Source organism: Rhinolophus hipposideros (genome assembly GCF_964194185.1).
Source record: "Rhinolophus hipposideros genome assembly, chromosome: 20".
NCBI lineage: Eukaryota > Metazoa > Chordata > Mammalia > Chiroptera > Rhinolophidae > Rhinolophus > Rhinolophus hipposideros.
Genome location: NC_138066.1, coordinates 24,458,908 through 24,475,262, shown reverse-complemented (window position 1 = coordinate 24,475,262; position 16,355 = coordinate 24,458,908). Strand labels below are relative to the sequence as shown.

The 16,355-nt window shown below is 32.9% G+C and overlaps 1 protein-coding gene across 1 annotated transcript in view; it reads left to right on the top strand.

Annotated features, from left to right (window-relative positions):
* The window catches only part of BRIP1 (BRCA1 interacting DNA helicase 1), a gene marked incomplete at its 3' end in the record, with an annotated part of 148,564 nt that overhangs the window by 28,411 nt on the left and 103,798 nt on the right, over window positions 1-16,355 (top strand). The window contains 1 exon segment of the mRNA XM_081027780.1: window positions 15,504-15,794. Coding sequence (XP_080883906.1) covers window positions 15,504-15,794 — 291 coding nt within the window.

Here is a 16,355-nt window from a genome sequence, read left to right as displayed (position 1 = left end):
CCGCTGCCTCTCCTGGGACTCAGTGGCAGCTTGTTGTCTTCAGTCTAGTTGTGGAGGGTTCAGTTCACTGGCCCATATGGGAATCGAACCAGCAACCCTGTCATTCAGAGTTCACACTCTAACCAACTGAGCCACCCGGCCACCCTATTGATGTTTTTAAAGAAGCAGCTTTTGATTTTAATAATTTTTCTCTACTGATTTCAATTTCATTGATTTCTGCTCTGATTATTATTATATCTTTTCTTCTGCTTACTTTGGGTTTAATTTGCTCTTCTTCTAGTTTCCTAAGGTGGAAACTTAGCATATAGACTTTAGATCTTTTTTAATATATGCATTCAATGCTGTAAATTCCCCTCTAAGCACTGCTTTGGCTGCATACCACATATTTTGATGTTATGTTTTCATTTTCATTAAGTTTAAACTTTTTAACTGTTTCTCTTGAGATTTTTTCTTTGACCCAGGTGTTATTTCAGAAGTGTGTTCCTTAAGCCTTACATCTTTGGGGATTTTTACAGTTAACTTTCTGTTACCGATTTCTTGTTTAATTTGATTGTGGTCTAAGGGCAGACATTGTATGATTTCTATTTTTTTAAATTTATTAAAGTGTGCTCTGTGGCCCAGAATGTGGTCTGTCTTAGTGAATGTTCCATGTGAGCTTGAAATGAATGTGTTTTGTACTGTTATTGGATTAAGTAGTTTATAGATGTCAATTTATCCAGTTGACTGATGGTGTTGTTGAGTTCAACTATGTCCTTACTAATTTTCTGCTTGCTGGGTCTGTCCATATCTGATAGAGGAGTGTTGACATCATCAACTATGATAGCGGATTTATCTATAGTCAGCCTTTTGTATCCGTGGGTTCTATATCCATGGATTCAGCCAACCATGGGTTGAAAATATTTGGAAAAAAAGTTGCATTTTTGCTGATATGTACTATGTTGTTAGGCCTACAATGGTTGCATCTGTACTGAACATGTACAGACTTTTTTCCCTTGTCATTATTCCCTAAACAATACATTATAGTAACTATTTACATATGATATACATTGTATTAGGTATTAAAAATGATGTTGAGGTGACATAAAGTATATGTGAGGATGTGCATAGTTTATATGCAAATACTATGCCATTTTACGTAAGATACTTGAGCACCCATGGATTTTGGTGTCAATGGTAGGCCCTGTACGGAATCCTCTGTGGATACCAAAGGACAACTGTATTTCTTTTTGTAGTTCTTAGTTTTTGCCTCACATAGTTTGACGCTCTGTTGTTAGCTACATACCTGTTAAGGATTGCTATGTCTTCTTGGAGAACTGACCTCTTTAACCTTATGTAATGCACTTTATCTCTGATAACTTTCCTTGCTTTGAAGTCTCCTTTGTCTGAAATTAGTATAGCTACTTTTGCTTTTGATTAGTGTTAGCACGGTATATTTTTCTCTGTTTACTTTTAATTGGTACTTGTTTTCGTATTTAAAGTGTATTTCTTATAGAAACATATACTGATGCTCCTTGACTTACTATAGGGTTACCTCCCGATAAACCCTTAGTAAGTTGAAAATATTGTTAAGTTAAAAATGCATTTAATACAACTAACCCACCAAATGTAGCTTAGTCTAGTTATCTTAAACATGCTCAAACACAATACAAGCATACCTTATTTTATTTCTCTTAGCTTTATTGTACTTCACTGATGTTATGTTTTTTACAAATTGAAGGTTAAGACCCTCTACCAGCAAACAGATTTACGACTTGCTTTATTGTGATACTTGCTTTATTGAGGTGGTCTGGAACCAAACCCACGATATCTCCAAAGTATGCCTGTATCCAAAAAGTCTTGGCAACACAGTACACTGTAGAATATCAGATGTTTACCCTCGTAATTGCTTACCTGACTGGAAGGTGAGGCTTGCTGCCGCTGCCCAGCCTCATGAGAAAGTATTGTGCCACATATCACTAGCCTAGGTAAAGATCAAAATTTGAAGTACAGTTTCTATTGAATGTGTATCGCTTTCACACCATCATAAAGTCAAAACATCTTCAGTCAAACTATCATAAGTTGAATCACCATAAGTCAGGGACTGTCTTTATCTGGTTCTAGTTTTGGACTTTCTGGTTTCCATTGATCTACACTGTTTTGATTATTGTAGCTCAATATTTTATGTATCTAGTTCCTCCTCATTCTTTTATTTAAAAAGTATTTTGGCTATTTTTGTGTGTTTATTTTTACATATGTATTTTAGAATTAGCCTATCTAGGGCCGGCCCCGTGACTCAGGCGGTTAGAGCTCTCCGTGCTCCTAATGCCGAAGGCTGCAGGTTCTATTCCCACATGGGCCAGTGGGCTCTCAACCACAAGATTGCCAGTTCGATTCCTCGACTTCTGCAAGGGATGGTGGGCAGTGCCGCCTGCAACTAAGATTGAACACGGCACCTTGAGCTGAGCTGCCTCTGAACTCCCAGATGGTTCAGTTGGTTGGAGTGCGTCCTCTCAAACACAAGGTTTGTGGGTTTGACTCCCACGAGGGATGGTGGGCTGTGCCCCCTGCAACTAACAACTGGCAACTAGACCTGGAGCTGAGTTGCACCCGCCACAACTAAGATTGAAAAGGACAATAACTTGATTTGGAAAAAGACCTGGAAGTACACACTGTTCCCCAACAAAGTCCTGTTCCCTTTCCCCAATAAAGTCTTTAAAAGAAAAAAAAAAAGCCTATCTAGTTAAAAAAAATTCTTGATATGTTTTATAGCTTATTTGGAAGAGAACTAACTTCTTTATGACCTATTTAAGACCATGATCTGTTTCCTTTAGTTTTTTTCCTTTTTATTTCCTTCAGTTATGTTTAAACATTTACTAAATGTTTTCAGCTTTGTTGAGGTAGAATTGACAGATAAAATTGTAAGATAGTTAAAGTGTACATCATGGTGGTTTGATACACATACAGATTGTGAAAGAATTCCCACTATCTAGTTAGTTAACACATCCTCTTTCTACTTAAATGTATTTGTAAATTGATTTTGGGGTAATTTATCTTTTTATTTCTATATAACTCTTTTGTTACATTTTCTAAAGACTATTCATTTTTATTTTTTTTACCAAATCACTTTTACTGGTTTTTTTTTTTACTGAGCTACATTAATGAATTCATTTGTTATTTGTAATAATTTCAATAAGTATTCCAAGTATACAATCAAATCGTCTATAAATAGTGATCTTTTTACCTTTTTTGTAATTTTATATACTATCTCCAGAAAAAAATGTTAATTGTAATAATAGTAACAGATAGAATGATCATATAATTTACCAAACCAGGACCTTTTTGAGAATGAAGATGGTAGGGAGCATTATTATTAATTAAGGTGAAGCAACAGATATAAACCTATTGTCCTGGGCACACTGGAAAATATGGTCATCTTTGCCTTGTTTGATACCATAATGGGAATGCTTCTAACTTATCCCCATTAAACATGATACTGGCTTTTGGAAATTACGTAAAATATATTTGTATGTAATTTGTCATGATAGAGAAGACTAATTTTATTCTTATTTTATTCAGCATTTTCATCAAGAATATTCAACTATAGATGAATATGATTTTTCACATTTTATTTTTTAATATGTTAACATGTTAAATTATGTTAATAGATGTCCTAATCTTGATACATCCTTTCGTCTTTGTAGTGTGTGTGTACACGTATGTGTACAAGACTCCTGTTTGTTGTCATAATTAGAATTCATTGTTTCAGTATTCAATGCTCTCTTGATATTGCTCTCGATATTTTTGGTGAGAGAAAGTTTAGATGCGGTTTGGATCAATGTTGTACTTGTTTTATAAAAAAGAATTTGTAAGGGTGGTGGGTTAGCTCAGTTGGTTAGAGCGCGGTGCTCTTAACAACAAGGTTGCCGATTCGATCCCCCGCATGGGCCACTGTGAGCTGCGCCCTCCACAGTAGATTGAAACAACTATTTGACTTGGAGCTGATGGGTCCTGGAAAAACACACTTAAAAAAAAAAAAAACAATTTGTAAGCTCTCCTTATTTTTAAAATCTTTTATTAAGGAAATTTCATTTCAAAGCAGAAAAGACAGTATAGTGAACAACCTTGTGCACATCACTTAACTGTTAGTTATTAATGTTCTGCCATTTCACATCCCTGTTTGTTTTATTTACCCCATTCCATTTTCTTCTTTTCTTTTTTGAGGGGGATTGGTTGAAGAAAGGGTGAGGGACTAGAATATTTTAAAGCAATTAGCAGACATATCTATTAATATTTACCCATAAATAATTTAGTATATATTTCTAATACATAAAGACTTTTAAAGACATAGTAATGGCATTTAAAAGATTTTATTACAGCTAAAAAAACTTTAACACTAATTCTTTAATACTCAGTCTGTTTATAATTGTCTTTGATTATTTAAAAAATGTCATGTGAGAGTTGGCTTTTTAAAAATCAGAATCCAAACAAGGTGCATGTATGACATTTCTTTTAAGAGAGATGCCATTTATTTGTTGAAAAAATTGTATTATTTCTCATATATGTAAATCTTGTAGGATTTCTCATATATAGGATTTATTTGATTTTTATCCTCATGGTGTCATTTAAGATAGTCCTCTATCTTCATATTTTTAATAATGGTAGTTAGATCTAGAGGTTGAATTAGATTCAGGTTTGATTTTGTGCTTGCTTTTTGTTTTTTATTTTTAAAGAATAACACAAAGTGCTATATGCTTAGTGTTGCATCACCTAGGAGGCAAATAATGTCCAATTATCTCCGTAATAATAGATCGGGATTGTGTTTTCATGTCATTTAATATTTTTCTATATCAGTTAAAATGACTGCATTGCATTCTGTTGAATGGCTGTTGTATAATTTGTGTTTATATTCTATTGCTGGATGTTTATGTGAGAGTCTTTTTTCATTCATTACGCTCGTTACTTAGTGGGTTTTATTATGTTGAAGACTCAGAGACTTCTTCATTTCAGGGAAATTCTCTTTTGTTATTTCTTTAATCATTTCAATTCCTTTATTGTTTTTTAGCAGATTTTAGTCTCTTCAAAGGATGTACTATTGTAGTCTTGAATAGTGTAATGATTGTGTTTTTTTTAGATGACCACTAAATTGTGAGTTTCCTCCAAAGTGAATTTTCATATCTTTTATTTTGCTCATTCTTTTTTACACTATTGGTTTTCCCATACGCTGGTTATCTTTGATTTTTAGTTCATATTTAAGACAAAAGGACTGAGTAGCTGGTATGGCTTTTTCAGCTTTTGTATAAACTGAATGTTTCCTAGCTATTGGGGCATGATGAGGGCAGTGTCCCTGTAGTCGATGGTCAGAGAGCTGGCTGTGAGACTGGACCCTTTAAAAGTCAGAATGAGGAGAACTTTATTCAGGGAAACCAGCATTTAAGCTTGAGTATACCCTAGAAGCTTTAGCTTTCCAAATATTTAATTCAGGTTTTTTTTTTTTAGAGAAGAGACATCTGGTATCTGCTAACTGCCTGTTTTCTGCATCAGAGAGTGGAAGAGATAGATAGGGATGCCGATTAGATGAATTTTTCAAATCTGATTATCCCCCTGATTTTAGCTTTATTTATCATTCTCTTCCTCTGTTGAATCTGCTGACTAAGTAGGGTTCCAGTGGGCAGGTTGGCTCTCACCTTTCCTTTGCCTACTTGTCATGAATTCTATGCTTATTTTCTCTCCACCTCTTTTATCAGTTATTTGCTCCCAAATTTCCTGAAATTTGTTGAACTCTTTCATTTATTGGTGAAATAAATGTGCTCTTTGTTAGTGTGGCTTTATGCCTTTTAGTACGTCTGTGCCAGGGGTCACCAACTTAAATGATCAATGGGTAGCATGAGTGAATGACGGAGTCTTAAGTGCATGTGATTAAATTCTATAAGTTGTAAGGACTGTGATATCTTGAGTATATGCCTTATATCAGAGTAGCCGTCTGCTCAACACTGAATGATTGCTGCCCTCTAAGAATATAGGACCCATGTTTCCAAAGAAAGCCAAATTATGGATTTTCATCTCATAAGTTTAAGTAGTTCAAATTTATATAACACTTTGTAGCCATTCAAAACATGATTTTCAGCCAGATATGATTGGCATGCTTCCAGTTTGAAACTTCAGCTACAGACTTAAGTTTATTTCAGCAGTGTTTTAGGTGAGATGGAAGGCAACTGTGTATGCCTAATTCACCATATTTGACTGAAAGTTGCCTTGTTTCACTTTATAGATATTAACCTTTAATCCACCAGTAAATTACTTCTTTAATTAATTTATTTTTCAGTTACAATTGACATACAATTATATTAGCTTCAGGTGTACAGCTTGGTGATTAGACATTTATATACCTTATGAAGTGATCACTCCGGTAAGTCTAGTACCCATTTGACACCGTACGTAGTTATTACAGTATATTGACTATATTCCCTATGCTTTACTTTTATATCCTGGTGATTATTTTTATAACTGGCAATATATATTTCTTAATCCCTTTCACTTTTACACCATCCCCTCCAACCCCCTTCTGATCTGGTGACCATCAATTTGTTCTCTGTATCTATGAGTTGGTTTCTGTTTTGTTTTGATGTAGATGAGAGGCAGACCTAACTAATTTTTCTCCAGTCACTTATCTAAATATTAATTGAACAGTTTCCCTCACTGATTTGAAATGCCACCTGACTTAATGAGAGTGATTTGCTCTTGAAGAAATAGAAGCCTACTCAAAGAAAGATCAAATAGGAATTACAACTGCTTTTACGGGAACTCAAAAGTTTTTAGGTAGCTTCTTTCTTGTCTTTGGGGCCTCAAGTGTGTCTTCCCGGCCTCTCTCTACAGCATTCTCTCATTATTTTTTGTAAACTGTTTTTTCTTGGATACTTATCCTCTTTTATATGAGCTTACCATGACATTTCAAAATGGAAGCCTTAAAGCATAAGATGTTCTGGTGTGTTCCTTTTAGTTAATCAACTCAGTCTAAATGCCTCAGTTCTTCAGAAAGTGAATCTAATTGGTCCTGCTATGCCTGGGATTGAGTCTGGGCCTGGTCATGTGTTATTAATGTAGATATTAGGTGAACCTTTTCCACAGAGGCTGTAGGTGATGAATTGTTTTCAGAATGAACGGTTGGACACATGTCTAAAGAAGTGTCTAGTACAGCATCTTTTATCATATACATTAAATTCTTACATATATAAGAATATACACCATTCTTTCCCATCTATTTTTCCTTAAAAATTTTGGTTATTCTCTCTAGTTTGTTTTTCAGATTAAGTGTAGAACCTGTGGTAACAATTTGAATCCACACTGTCTGATACAGTAGCTACTAGCCATATGTGAGTATCTTAATTAGTTAAAATTAAAATTAAGTTCCTCCGTTGCCCTAATCACATTTCAAGTATTCAGTAGTCACATGTGACTAGTGGCAAGTGTATTGAATAGTGCAGATGCAGAACATTGCATCATTGCAGAAAGTTCTATTGGGTAAGTGGGGCTTTAGAAGCTTGTATACTGGTAATTTAAGGCCCATGAAAGAGCAAAAATCTCTTATTTTGTATAGCTTTTGTTTATAGCATTTTGGTCAACATGTGGAAGATGATGTCAGGGTAACTTTACTTTCTCATTTTAAAAGGTTCATGGAAGAAAGTTTGAAAAATATCAAAATACCATAAAGGAGAAAAAATATCTGCAACTGCATGGGACAGGATTTTTTAAAAGCCTTTTTGAAGTATATTATGCATGTGCACAAATCATAAGTATGCAGTTAGATTAATTTTCACCAACTAAATAATATATATGTGTTTTTACTGTAATTTCCTATTCCTGGGTTCTTTTTGATTCATGTCTTGATCGTTTAGATTTTATAATCGTATAGTTTTGTTTAAAAAGAGCACACAAGCATATTTCTTACTATATCACATAAATAGGCACATGATGCCAGTTTGTCTCACTACTGATGATGGCAAGTTTGATCACTTTGTTAAAGTGGTGACTACTAGGTGTCTCTATTCTAAGGGCACATTTCCCTTTGTAATCAGTAAGTAATCTATGGGGTGATATTGGGAGACTATGAATATCTTGTTCCCTAGCAACTTTTCAACCGTTGATTTTAGCATCCATTTAGGTAGCTTGCAGGAATCAATTACTACACGGGAGTTGCAAAATGGTGACTTAAAAAATTCGGTCATTCCATTTACAATTTTTAGCTTGCATTCTTCTCTAAGGAAGATCTTCCCCCCAACCCCCATCTCTCTCTCTTGATTCTTCTCCCGTCCCCTCTTTTTTTCTTATAACACCCTAGGTATTTCTTATAAAATTGGTCAGTGTGACTCATCACAGTACCTCAGGACTCACTGCAAGTCACATCTGTGTAAAGTGCTGTTAATCCAGGAGAATTTTTTCTTTGTAGCAGGTTGGACATTTTTATATGTTTGATCTTAAACTGAGAATTCTTATAGAATAAGATTGTTCAAGTATTAACTTCGATAAAGATTATACCATTTTGGGTCTTTCTTGATTAATTCTACTGAAATATAAACTTTTCAGAAACTGGGGCAACTGTGTTAAGGAATTCCCATTTACACTAGGCAAGAAAGTAAACAGTAAGTGGAGAGTAGGGTAACAAACACTTATGGTATCAAAAAACAACCGTGAAAAGGATCTGTCTTAATGTGCTAGCCCATTGCAGTTTAACATATTGCTTACAACCTTCACAATAGAATTTGAGTGACTTCAGTTACACATTCCAGGAGACTGGCAGTCTGTTACAATCAGAGTCTGAACTTTAGAGCAGGCTAATTTACAGCGATGGGATGAAGAAAGTTGTGGATTTGTATTACACACTCTCACCTGACACTGTATCTGATCCCTTACCTGCTGATTGACATCTTGAATGAGCTCTTTGAAGCAAGTTCCAGCTTAATTAAAACGTTTGCCTGGTTAGCAGTGATCTGTGAAAGCCTGTGATAAATATTGAATCAGGTTCACCTGCTGGTTGCTGTGAGTGGATAAACAGCTGCTTTGTGCAGTTTAATCATGAAACTGACAGTAGAGTACTACTGCTGTTTGAATTTTTTAAAAAGAATAGTGGAAAAGGTATAGTTATGTCAGTTTTGCTATCTTACTAGAGTGTGTGCTTATGTGAGATTTTGCACAACAGGCATTCAGTACCTGTTTAGATGGCTTGGACAACAGCAAATGGTTGATAAAGATTAACAATAAGCCCTGTTTTTTATGCCTCAAAGATTGTAGTATAATTCTACGTTCATTGGCTTTTTACCACTAGCTCTTTATGTGCATGACTTTTCAAATAAAATAAAAGCAATATTTTGCTTTTTTGCCAAGTTAAATGGTAGATGAAAACGATCCTGTTAAAGATTTAAGATTTAAGGTTATGAATTCCAACCTCTCCCCAAATTTATTGTGTATTTTGTAGTAACTTGAACTTTTTAGATTTTACTTTTTTCATCTGTAAAATAGAATTAAAAATTAATATTACTGAACTGTTTTAGAATTATGTTAATATTAGGTAATTAACAAACATCAAAAGAAATGAATTTAGAAGCAGTGGAGGAATCTTTATAAAATCATCTTTGCACTGTCAACTTGTTTATTCCTTTACAGAATAATGTATCTGGCCAAGTTGGTTGTAAAGAAAAACGCTGTTTCCATTTGATTTCCATATAAAATCAGACATAAATGTTGGAGTAAAGCCCTCACCCAAATAAGTCACAATCTTCTTTGAGCACCTGATGAATGTTATGGACTCACTTTCTAGAAATGCACACAAACTTGTGTCTATAGTTTCTGGGTGATTCAAATAGTCTATAACAGTCCATTGATTATATTTAAGAACCTATTTCTTAATAAACTTGGTTGAAAATTTTTGGTCAGGCGGGATTAAGATGAAAGGTATTCTGCTAGGTATTCAGCAGCTGAAGAGTAACCAGAATAGTGTGTTTGTTGTGCTATGCTTTCTTTGCCTTTCTTTGCAGTACTTTTAGCATTTTTCAAATGCATTGTCCACCACAGTCCTTAGCTGTAAGGATTATTTACCATGATGGGGATTCCTAATTCTCTACTTAAAAATTTTTATGTTTTCATTCCTATCATCAATTTGTTTTGAATTTTATGGGGAGAATAATATTTGATTTAAGTCATACTCAGCCTGCTCAACACTGTTTTTTGATATTTTATCTATGTTGATACTTGGAACTCTGCTTTATTATTTTTTTTCATTATATATAGTATTCCACTGAGTGAAAAAAACGCACATTTTATTTATCCATTCTCTGTTAATACAATTTGCTTTTTTTCGTCACTATTAAAAACAGTGCTGCAAAGAATATCATTATTGTATCTGTGTTAATGTGCAAGAGTTTCTCTAGCCCATATACCTACCAGTGTCATGCAGGGTCGGAGGATTTGTTTCTTTGATTTCACTAGGTCACCAATTTACTCTCCAAGCGAATTTATACTTGGATCAGCAGTTACAAGTTGCTTTCATGTGCTTTCTAACACCCAATGTGGTGGATGTGAAATAGAATCTAATTATGGCTTTAATTTGTATTTTCTAATTAGTTATGAAATTTAGCAAATTTTTTCAGATGTTTATTGGCATTTCAGTTTTTCTTTTCTATGATTTCTTGTTCTTGGCCATCTACTGGTTTTGTTCTCTTTTAAAAAATAGATTTGTTTGAATTCTTTATGTGTTATGGATAATATTAAGTTGGTTTTATGCACTGCAAATATCTTCTCTCAGTTTGTGCCTTTTTACTATTTTTTTTGTAAAGGGGAGTCACCTTTTAAATAGAAATTTGACATTTTAGTGAGATTTTTTTTTTCCAGTCATTGTGCTTTTGGTGTGTTGTTTAAGATATCCTTGCCTACTTTAGGATCATAAAAGATACTTTTATGTATAGGGACAGAAATCACATGGCCTGCAAAACCTGAAATATTTTCTCTCTGGCCCTTTATAGAGAGTTTGTTGACACTTGCTCTAAAGAGTCTCTTGAGAGTTTTTGGTTTTTTTCCCTTGTGGAACATAATGGGAATATTTTCTTGTTAGAAAATATTTGATTTAAATGTTACGTAATAATAAGTTAAGATAGTTTTTTATGAAATTAATTTCATAGCTTATTCTTAGGACTATTTTATAGTTGTATTCAGAAAATAATGCACTTAGAGCACTAACTTTATACAGTTTTTTAATTCATGAGTGAAACTGTATTGATAAACTCCAAAACTACACTTTATGGAACAATTAAAGAGTAAAACACTCTTTGTCAGTGAGATAAGGTGATCATTGTCATTGTCTTCTACTTGGCTTGATATATCAGAAATTCTAATGTTTCTTGAATGAATTAATGAATGAATAAGATAGTACATGTAAAGTGCTTAGCACAGGGACAGCCTTAATAAATGATTGTTATTATTAATAACGAATATATCAGGATATGTGTTTGTCACTCAAAACTAAAGTGGCCCAAATATTAGCATAACAAGATGATTTTTTCTTTTGGCCTTAAAAAATAACAAATTGTCCTGTACCTTTTCTTTTAAAAACTAACATTTTATTTTGAAGTAACTTTTTGATATGTGAAGAACTTCAAATTAGGACATCACTTCATCACTTAATCATCTGTTAGGTAAATAAAATGTGGTGTATAGGTACAACAGTTGGTTTAGGGACATTAGCCACAGTTTATCAATTAAAAAAAATTAAACTTACAGTTATGTGCAAAACTCAATGAATGAATTATATAAAGAAATGCAAGACATAGTTTCTGTCCTCAAGGAATTTACAGTGTGGTTGAAAGACAATATATCCACATAAGGAAAGTTACAGAAATGTACAAGATACTGTTTCATTAACCTAGTTTTCCCTTTATTTCATACAACTAAGCTATTTTCTTGGTCTTTTTCTCTCTACTTCTTTATACTTAGTTTTCATATTAAATGTACCTTTTATGCCTGTTTTTAGAATTTAATTCATAGTCTACTTTTAGAAGTTCCCCTGATTTATGAATTAGCAAAATTACTTCTCTGGCAGTGAATGTTTCTCACTATTCCTGTGTTATTTTCTATTTCTAAACCTATTTAATCACCATGCTCATTTTTAATTTTCAAGTATTTAGTCATAGTAATTGTTTTGTTGTTGTGGTGAGAGATTGGAGAAAGTAATGACACTTTCAGGTTGACATTGTTGTATCTTAATCTACTTGAACTTCTAGTTATAGCTTTGTGAAAGGACTACTGTCAAGGACTCAGCAGTTGGCCTTTCTTTCAAGATCAAATCTTACAATCTTGCTTCATCCTTTCAAGAAATTCAGATATATGTCTCTATATAGTAGGAAAGAAAGGGAATAGATAAAAATTGTTAGATAGTGGAATATTTCCTCAAAATTCTTGGTTGCTGACCTTCTAAGAACAGTTTTGGCTACTGTTGATTTGGCTACAATTGCATATGGAAATAATACAGCTGTCACACCCACATGTATTTCTCTTTAAATAATAGATTTATACTGTTATTTGGGTTGGGTTTTCTTGCCTTTTGTGGAAGTAAAAGGACTCTAGACATTTTCTAGCTATGGAAGAAGCAGCCATCTCTTAAAAGAGTTTGGTTCTGCCACTCATTGTAGCCACTTACAGGTCTTAGAGATTATAGGTTTTGGAAAGCCTATGTGTTTTATCTTTCTTAAAGTGTTGTATCTATCTTTTAAAGTGTTAGCATTTAATTGAATTGGAGGATATTATGACTTCCTGACATTGCTATTTTCAGAATTCTTTTTCTAGTTTTCTTACACCATTGAAAGTTGCTGATTTGGGTACAAATTCTCTTTTGTTATTAAATGATGCCTTTTTTCAATGGAAAACATTTAGTGTTTTCCATCCTCAAATATGATTGTGCTTGAATCCTTTAAATGGAAACTTCAATAGATCACTCCTGAAGAGATAATTCTTTAGTATAACAAAAGTAAAAGAATCAGCTTTCTTTCTTAATTTCCTTTTTCTACTCTACTTGCCTAACAACCCACTGAAAAATCATCTTCTTGAGGAGCCAACCTTAAGTCCATAGGTGGTTTAATTATTTCAGAGCACTTCAGATCTTAAAACAACAAACAAAATCATGTTTAAAATAAAATTAGCCATGATTTGTAATTTTCTCAATTATGGAATGAAAAGCAAACTTAAGGTACCTAAATAAAGCTGCTCTCGTAGGAAAAATTTTCTGAAACTAGTTCTTGATCTTTTGTTTTTGTTAGCACAGCTATGAGCGTAACATTTTAAGATAGCACATCCTTTATTTAAATTATTAGTGCCAAATTCACCCCTTTGAAAAATTAAAAAGTTTGAATACAAAGCAACAAGTTATAAAGCTGTACTGTAGCATCCCTTTTTATTTGAAAAAAATGTATTTATACATATGTGAAGGTCTGCAAATTATAATGAATTATTTGTGGTGGGGGCTAATTTGTTTTGTTTATTTCTGTGTTGTTTAAATTTTGGGGTCAGGAAAAATAGAATTAAAAGGTGTAGGTAATAAAGTTTTAAGTGGAAATTATGTTAAAAAGTGTTAAATCAAAAAATAGATAATCTCTAAGCCTTGGGAAAAGTCTGTTGAATTACTTTTATGCTTGGATATAATATATCCACATAGTGTATAACGATGCATTGGGCCCTGGCTTTCTAATATTCAGGATGACTTTAACTGATTATAGGGAACAGAAATAGCATAATTGAGTGAAAAGATTGAAGGTATGAAAAAGTAAACTAATTCTGCTGCCTAGAGTTACCTTAATTCTTTTAGTATGTTAATTAATTAATGTGATCATTGCAAAGGCCAAAAAGAATTCAGTCAGAAATATCATGATATAATTTGCATCCCATTTTCTGTGTGACCATAAATTGTTAGATATTGCAACATACGTAACATAAACCACATGTCAGCTGTTTCCTGCCTCAGTGTTGACAAGAGCCCCATTCATAACTCTTCTTTTTATCCTTTCAGTGAATAAGTAATTATTCAATATAGAAGGCAGGATATTTGGAACTGGCTATTTAATGTGGCAGCACTCTGTAATGAAATCTGCTGTTACTGGCAACCTGAGAGGGGAATGTAACAATTCCAGCATGGCTGTAACTTTATCTGCTTTGACTGACTATTTATTTGGCACATCAGTGAACCTTTTATCCCAGTGAGTGACAGTTCCAGAAGGGTCACATTTACATCCATTCTATCATGTATTGTAATATTTAATGGCGGACAAGGTTGAGCGAGACTGGGAGTAATTTGAACTTGCTTTTCCACTGAGTTGAGGCTAAAAGACAGCTTGATCTCCAGTATTGTGGTGTAACATGCTATGACTTAGCATTTGTTTATGAAGGCTAATCTTACTGATTATAATTTCTAAAAAAAATTCAGTTAAATGGCATATTTGTTCTACTAAACTAAAATTCTTCAGTGCAAATTCTCTTAAGCTACTGTGCTACTTAGCTTTTTATCCCCATCAGTGACCACTTCTATAAACTAACCATTTCACAGTATTTCTCTTAATCAGACTGCATTCTGCCTCATATATATAGTAATTAGGTAGTAATTATTAAGAACCTATGGGTTCTAATATATAGCACTAAACTTTTTAATTTTTATTTTTGAGTTTATAAACAGGAGAGAAAAAAAAAACAGGTAAATGTTAGACTATATTCCTGATGTTCCATATAGTGTGTTTAAGGAGACATTTATGTAACTATTTCAGTTATGAAACTGAATTACGAGTAACATTGTCTAGGAAAAGCTATCTGAATGATAATTTTACTGATGGATTTGCATTCTAGGACAGGTAATTGAATTTCAGATGTACTTGTTCCACACAAGCAGTCTGCCTTCATTATTAAGTATTATTAAATATTAATAATTTGCATTCATTTTCATACCTTTGCTAGAGAGTAGTTTTCCCTTCTTCACTTGTTGTTTAGTGTTACTTTTGATTCAACTTAATATTTTTATTCTTTCGTCAGCTATATTTAAAATACTTCTTAAAATATTCATATATTATAGGATATTTGAATGGACTATGCTGTAAACAAAAACAGCATTATCAACTCTAAACTATAATATCACAAGTTCAATTGAAGCCTAAGCAAAAATTAAAATTGTCCTCAATTTTGTCTTATTTTTATAATTGATGAAAGAGGAAAGTTAAAATGTACTTAAAACATTTGGAATTAGAGAAGTGTAGTGGTATGTCAGAAACCAGTGCAAGTATGAAAATATCATTTATAACTTTTAAGAGTGAAAGAGAACCAATTTGAAATGGAACTTGTAGTTTTTTTCTTTAATGGCAAGTTTTAAATGATATCTTGAAATTTCTCTTTATATATATGTAGACAGTTGTGATTCATTACCTATAGTTGTGATTCTATGAAAGGTTTGATAATATTTCTTATGGTCGTCCAGACATTAGTTATCTTTTCTTTCTTTTGTACAGCTCTCTGGTCAGTGCTCTAGGTGCTGTTGTTCTGCTAAACAAGGAAACAATCAAGATTCTTCAAATGCCATTAAGAAGAATCATGGAGGAATATCCAAGATACCAAAAATATATTTTGGGACACGTACACACAAGCAGATTGCTCAGATTACTAGAGAGCTCCGGAGGACAGCATACTCAGGGGTCCCAATGACTATTCTTTCCAGCAGGGATCATACTTGTGTCCATCCTGAAGTAGTAGGTAACTTCAACAGAAATGAAAAGTGCATGGAATTGCTGGATGGAAAAAATGTGAGTAAAGTTATTTTGTTTTAGAGAAAAAATAAGGCTGAAAAGATTAAAATTACTCAATTTTTTATGTGTTCATTTTGTTTTATATGTATATTTCAGTGATATTCAAATAACTTACAAAAATCAAATTAATTGCTCGTATTGATGTTTTTTGAAAAATAATTTTACTATAAGAAAAATTTATTTCAAGTTTAATATTTTGAGTTTTAGTCTTAAAGCTTGGGGATATTTAATTCCTTGAAATTAATTTCCATTTTAATCAGATATCTTCTTACTTCTAAGCCCTTCTACCAAAAATTGCCAAACATAGGTAATGTCATATGAGGAGATAAAAGTATTTAAATGATTTAGTTTAATTAGGTCTAATTAATATAGTTTACATATTTAAAATCTTCAAAGGAAGATATTTTATGCTCTCCGGGCAAATTTTAAAATGTTTTTTAATTGAATGAGAAACATAATGATTATTCTGCCTTATAATTTTGCTCAGCACAAACTTCTTTTTCCAGACAAATTACATTATTAATTTTAAGTATATGTCATTGGTGGTTTTGAAGTTTT